The following is a 6,933-nucleotide window of genomic DNA, read 5'->3' as shown; positions in this document are numbered from 1 at the left end:
TCTCTCGCTGTGTCTCTCTCTATCAAATAAATAAATAAAATCTTAAAAAAAAAAAAAAGAAATTAAAGACCTAAATAAACAGAAAGACCTGTGGTGTTCATGGATTGGAAGACTTAATATAGCTACAATGGTAATACTATTACCGTACTCCTCAAACTGATCTATTGATCCAATACAATCCCTATCAAAATCCCAAAGGCCTTTTTTATAGAACTGTAAAACCTTATACTCAAATTCATATGTAATTGTAAGGGTTCCCAATACCCAAAACAATCTTGGAAAAGAACAAAGTTAGAAGACTCACACTTCCTGATATCAAAACTTACTAAAGACCTACATAATCAAGACAGTGTGGCACTGGCATAAATATAGACATATAGATCTCTAAATTAAGCCATACATCTATGGACAATCGACTGTTTTTTATTGAATAAATTTGACATAAAGCACTGCATCCGTTTAAGGCATACAGTGTGTTACTTTGATACATTTACATATTGTAATATTATGGTCAATTAACATGGCCAAGACCATCTAATGAGGAAAGAATAGTCTCTCTAACAAATGGTGCTGGGACAACTGGATATCCACAGCAAAAGAATGAAACTGGACCCTTACCTTACTCCATATATAAAAATTAACTCAAAATGAGTCAAAGATCTAAACATAAGAGCCAACACTATAAAACTCTTAGAAGAAAACATAGGAGTAAATCTTCATAACCTTGGATTTGGCAATGGTTTCTTAAATGACACCAAAAGCACAAGCACAAAGAAAAAAAAAAAAACAGATAAATTGGACTTCATCAAAATTAAAAACTTCTGTGCATCAAAAGATGTATCAAGAGAATAAAAAGACAACCCACAGAATGGGTAAAATTTCTGTTAACCATATATCTGATAAGGGTATCGTATCCAGAATATATAAACTCAACAACAAAAACACAAACAATGCAATTAAAAATGAGCAAATCCTTTGGGGAACCTGGCTAGCTCAGCTGGTAGAATCTGCGACTCTGGATCTCGGGGTTGTGAGTTCAAGCCCCACGAAGGGTGTGGAGATTACTTAAAATCTTTAAGGGGGACCTGGGTGGCTCAGTTGGTTAAGTGTAGGACTCTTGATTTCAGCTCAGGTCATGATCTCAGGGTTATGAGATTGAGCCATGTATCAGGCTCTGTGCTGAATGTGGAGCCTGCTTAGGATTCTCTTTCTCTCTCTCTCTCCCGCTCTGCCCTCCCCCAACCTCCACCCCCAGCTGTCCCCCCACATGTGTGTGCTCTCTAAAAAAATTTTTTTAAATAAAAAAAAAAATTTTAATCAAATCTTTGAAAAATAAAAAATAAAAGTGAGCAAAGGATTTAAGATTTTACCTATTTATTTGAGAGAGAGAGCATGCGCATGGAGGGGTAAGGGCAGAGGGAGAGGAAGAGAATCTCAAGCAGACTCCCCACAGAGCACAGAGCCCGACACAGGGCTTGATCTCACGACTCTAAGATCATGACCTGAGCCAAAACCAAAAGTCAGAGGCTTAACCAACTGAGGCACCCAGGTGCCCCAAAGGATTTAAATAGACATTTCCCCAAAGGAGATATACAAATGATCAATAAGCCCATGAAAAGACATTCGACATCACTAATCATTTGGGAAGTGTAAATCAAAATCACAATGAGATATAACTCCACACTCATTAAGATGGCTACTATCAAAACACAGAAAACAAGTGCTGGCAAGGATGTGGAGAAATTGAAAAATGTGTGTACTGCTGGTAGGAGCATAAAAAGGTTCAGTCACTATGGAAAACAGTATGGCTGTTTTTCAGAAAGTGAAAAATAATATTAGCATATGATCCAGCAATAGCACTCCTGGGCATATACCCAAACAGAAATTTTTTTTTTTTTTAGATTTTATTTATTTATTTGAAAGAGAGAGACACAGCGAGAGAGGGAACACAAGCAGGGGGTGTGGGAGAGGGAGAATCAGACTCCCCGCAGAACAAGGAATCTGATGCAGGACTCAATCCCAGGACCCTGGGATCATGACCTGAGCCGGAGGCAGACACTTAAGGACTGAGCCACCCAGGTGCCCCCTGCCCAAACAGAATTTAAAGCAGGGTTTAAAGAAATATCTGCACATCCATATGTCTATAGCAGTATTAGTCACAGAACCCAAAAGGTAGAAGCAATCCAAGTGTCCATAAGCAGATGAAAGGACAAACAAAATGTGATACATGCAGACAATGGAATATTATTCAGCCTTAAAAAGGAAAGAAATTCTGTCACAGGCTACAACATGGATGAACCACGAGGACATTATGCTAAGTGGCATAAATCAGTCACAAAAATATAAATTCTCTTTGACTCCTCTTGTCTGAGGAACCTCGAGTAGTCAAATTCACAGAAGCATCAAGTGGAACGGTAGATGCCAGGGGCAAGGTAGAGCGGGGTGTTGAGGAGTAGTCCTTTACTAGGTAGAGAGTTTCAAGGAAGATGAAAAAGTTCTGGAGATTAGTTGCACAGCAACGTGATACACTTAACACTCCGGAACTAAACTACGTAAGATGGTAACTTTTATGCTATGTGTATTTTACCACAATTTAAAATATTTTTTACTACAACTGTTAAATAAATTTTTTAAAATCCAAAAAAAATTGGACAAAGTACTCAAATAGATCCTTCTCCAAAGAAGATGTACAGATGGCCAACAAAAACACAAAAAGATACTCCAACGTCACTAGTCATCAGGGAAATGCAGACCAAAACCACAATGAGATACCGCCTCATACCCACTAGGACATCGATCAGTAAAAAGGAAAAGCAGTGCTGGGGCGCCTGGGTGGCTCAGTCGTTAAGTGTCTGCCTTTGGTTCAGGTCGTGATCCCAGGGTCCTGGGATCAAGCCCCGCATCCGGCTCCCTGCTTTGCGGGAAGCCTGCTTCTCCCTCCCCCACTCCCCCTGCTTGTGTTCCCTCTCTCGCTGTGTCTCTCTCTGTCAAATAAATAAATAAAATCTTAAAAAAAAAGGGGGGGGGAGGAGTGTTAATGAGGATGTGGAAAAACAGAAAGCCTCGTGCACTGGCCGCAGGAATTTAAAACGTCTCAGCCACTATGGAAAACATTTTCACAGTTCCTCAAAAAGTTAAGCACAGAATTCACATGTGAGGGAGCTAGTCTATTCCTAGGAATTGAAAACAGGTGTTCAAACAAACAAAAAATTGTACACAAATGTTCACAGCAACACGATTCACAATACCCAGAAGGCAGACCAACCCAAATATCCATCAGCAGGTAAATGCATAAACAGACTGTGGTCTATCCGTGCAGTGCAATGTTATCTGGTCCTAAAAAGGAATGAAGCATTGACGCATGCTAGAACATGGACGAACCTTGAAAACGTACGCTAAGTCAGAGAAGCCAGGCACAAAAGGCCACATATTGTATGACTGAATTCATATGAAATACACAGAAGAGGCAAATCCATAGAAACAGAAAGCAAATCAGTGGTTGCCAGGGGCTGGAGGGAGGAGAGAATGGGGTGTGACTGCTAATGGGCACAGGGTTCCTTTTGGAGTGATGAAAAAGTTCTGGAAGTACAGAGGGGCGATGATTGCACACCACGTGAATGTACTTAATTCCACTGAATTGCACACTCCAAAATGGCTAAAACGGAATATTATGTGTCCTTTACCACAATAAAAAGTTATTAAGGATGTACAAGACTTGCACGACACAATTAAAAGACTTGACCTTATCTACACATACAGAACATGACAACCACCAGCTGCAGAATGGACTTTCTTTTCAAGCCCACATGAAACATCTACTAAAATTGTGCATCTGAAGAACATGCACCCAGCCCTCCGTCAGCGGCCTTACTGCCTCCCTCTCTGACCGGAGCTGTTTCTGGGGCCCTCGCAGGCCCCACGTTCCTGAGATGCCGAAGAGCCGCCGAGAGCAGAGGGGAGAGCTCTGCTCCCGCGGGGGGCCTCTGGAGAGCTCACAGAACTGCAACAAGCCCTGGGCTACCTGCGGTCTCCGGAAGCCACAGCAAGTGTGCGATGGGCAATCTGAGATTTAGTGAGGTAAGTAACTTGCCCCAGGCCAGACAGCTGTTGTGTGGGGAAATACGGGGGACTCTGACCAGAACCCTTCCTCTTGATCCTTTTGCAATACTGCCTCAAGAGAGAATGCAGGGATCCTCAAGGTCTATTGGCTGCAGATACCACCATCCTGTCCCACCCACTTCTGCTCTGGGAAGGGGCTGATGTTTCTTTTCAGCCACAGGCAATGATGTGGGGCAGGGGGGTGGGGGGAGGGGGGTGGTGCAGCTAGGGCCCACCCAGCTTAGGGGTATCCGTGGCCTGAGGGGTCACTGGATAGTGGCTACTGCCGTTCTTAACCATGGAGCAGGCTTTCCAGAACTTAGCACAGCTGTAACTGGGTCTTGAGGTTGCCCTCAAGCTCAGCCAAAGATGGGGCTGGGGGGCAGGAGGCATGTTTAGGGCTCCTTTTGAGGTATGCTAGCGACACCTGCTCTCCATAAACAGAGTGAGCCCTCTTGGGAGAACGTTAGCTGGTTGATGGGCAGTAGCTCCGGTGACATTCCCATGGAGTATATACATTTCCTCTCCTGTTCCACGCTCAGGCTGCCAGCCCAGGCAGACACATGGAAGTCATCACAGGATGACTATGCCGAGGTCACCAAGGCTGTCACCCTTCCCAGGCCAGGTGTCCCACTGTACCCAGGCCTGCTGAGGTTGCCGTCAGGCTGCAGTCTTCATATTCGTGACCCTGCAGGGATCTGGAGGCTAGGCCTTGGGGCTCTCCATCATTCAAATTTTAATATCAGTAATGGATACCACTGTTATTCTTATGTAATGACATTATTCATGATAAAATCCTCACTAGGTGCCAGACCCTGACACTTGGTGTTGTGCATATTAATTCTCTCCGTTCTGCCCAGGACACTTGTCAGGAAATCATTATTCCCACCTGACACGCAGAGAGGGCCAGTGTCACAGAGCTTCCACATGGAGGCAAGAGTAGGATCTGAAGTTGGGTCTGTCCTAGCTCTTTCTTCCACTCTGTGCCCTGGGCTTTCTTGGTTAACTCCAGAACCAGACTTGCTGGCCTGTTGTCCCCAGGAATTAATGAAAGATCCCCAACCCAACAGAGGGGCTCTGAGTACTGCTAGGTGAGCAATGACGGGGCAGTGATTGGTAGGGCCAGATGAGGTGATGGGGAACACAGAAGGGGAACATGGAGATGGGGGGTCTGGGCTCACAGGGCATGCACACCACCAGCTACACTTACCACCTGAAGGAGGGCAAGAGAGCCCAAAGAGGGGGGTCCCCGGAGCAGATGGAGGAAAGAAGAAGGAGTTACTGAGCCACAAGCAAACTGAGGAAGCCCGGGGCTGAGAGAACATAGCCTCATAGCCTGGAGCACCCACCTGTCACATCACTGTTTGCCTGGTGGTGGGAGGTCATGACCTACCATCTGACGGGTAGGGGCTGCCTGGGCCAAGGAGGGCCACATTCGGACTTGCAGGACAGGGTAGCCCCGGGGGTGGCTCTTGTAGGTAGGGGTAGAGCATGAGATCTTTTAGCAATGCCTGGAGTCGACACAGCTGTGGGCGGGGGGCACATCTTATCTAGCAGACCCTAGTTCCCCCGTGCCTCAGCTGTTCTCACTGTCCTGCTTGGGGGCAGGGACCCAGGCAGATCTCAGATAGATAAAGACAGGGCCAAGTCTAGAAGCCAAGTTGCCCAACTCCCAGGTCTGCTTAAAGAACCATGGCCAGCAAGCAGGTGTCAGGAAGGGGGCTGGAGAAAGGGCGAGCCCCAGGACAACATGGGGTGGGTCAGTGAGAGGACACGCCCCTTTCCTGCCTCCCCCAACTCACATGTCCGTGCAGGTCCGTGTTGAGCAGCATCAGAGCACAGGTGAGTGTGTGGATCCCATCTAAATCAGAGATGGTGGCATCCTCAGTGTAAGGACCCAGTTCTTCTCCAAACCCAGCCACCCAACTATCTCCTGACAGAGCCAACCTGGTAGCCTTGGAGACAGGAAGAGGCCAGCCACCAGCCAAATGCACCTCAGGGCCCAGGACCTATGGGATGCTCCCTGCCCCATACCCACCACAGCACCAGAGTCACTTGCCTGCCCCAGGTCAGGGCCAACCCCTCCCCTCAGAGGGAGGTGAGCACCCTGGGCCTGCCATAGGCCAGACTCCTGCCTCCTGTGACCGAACTCATCTTGACACTCAGACCCGGGAGTGGCTCTGGGTCCTGGACTATGTCCCTACCGTGGCCTGTGTCTCCTCCAATAAGTGGCCCCGTCCCCCTGGTCCTGGGACTCAGGTCCGTCCACAGGGAAAGTCCTGCTGCTAAGTGGACTAAGAGGGCCCCACCCCAGGCCTCCGCACCAGGCCTCCCACCGCACCAAGAATCAGCGTCGCGATGGGGAGGACCAGGGAGAACGAAACACCACAAGACCAAATCTGGGACAGAGGACTTCCAGGCACGGAGAATGACCACAGGCAAGACATTTGGAAGGTCTCTTGTCCAGCAAGCAGACCCCATTCCAGGTGCCGTAGTTCCTGTATTCCATGTATAGTGAGCAGGACAGAAGTGGCAGCTGGCGGGGGTGGGGGGGGAGTCGCGGCCCCGTGGAGCAGCAGCTAGGGCAGGCAGCCGTACCTTCCGAGGTGCTGTCCTCCGGGTTGCACTGGCAGTACCGGCGGGAGAAGTGCGTCAGGACCCGCTCCCGCTCCTGCGTCTCCCCCATCAGCGGGAAGGCCTTCAGGAAGGTTCTGGAGGGCAATGCAAGGATGCTGACGACCTCTAGAGTCCCTCAGTCAGTACGGCTCCTCACCCAGGGCAGGAATCCCCACCACCACCACCACCACCACCACCACCACCACCACCACCACCACC

The 6,933-nt window shown here is 48.0% G+C and overlaps 1 protein-coding gene across 1 annotated transcript in view; it reads right to left on the bottom strand.

The window, feature by feature from the left end:
• Nucleotides 1-6,933, bottom strand: part of PSD2 (pleckstrin and Sec7 domain containing 2) — a 34,501-nt gene that overhangs the window by 17,207 nt on the left and 10,361 nt on the right. The window contains exons 5-6 of the mRNA XM_035014274.1: nt 6,697-6,809; nt 5,901-5,959 (exon numbers count right to left, since the gene is read on the bottom strand). Of these exons, the coding sequence (XP_034870165.1) occupies nt 5,901-5,959; nt 6,697-6,809 (172 nt within the window). The remainder of the gene's footprint in view (nt 1-5,900; nt 5,960-6,696; nt 6,810-6,933) is intronic.

The sequence above is a fragment of the Mirounga leonina genome, unplaced genomic scaffold, assembly GCF_011800145.1.
Source record: "Mirounga leonina isolate KUSES-001 unplaced genomic scaffold, KU_Mleo_1.0 Mir_168, whole genome shotgun sequence".
NCBI lineage: Eukaryota > Metazoa > Chordata > Mammalia > Carnivora > Phocidae > Mirounga > Mirounga leonina.
The sequence above is the reverse complement of the archived record's forward strand: the minus strand, read 5'-3'. Positions and strand labels throughout refer to the sequence as shown.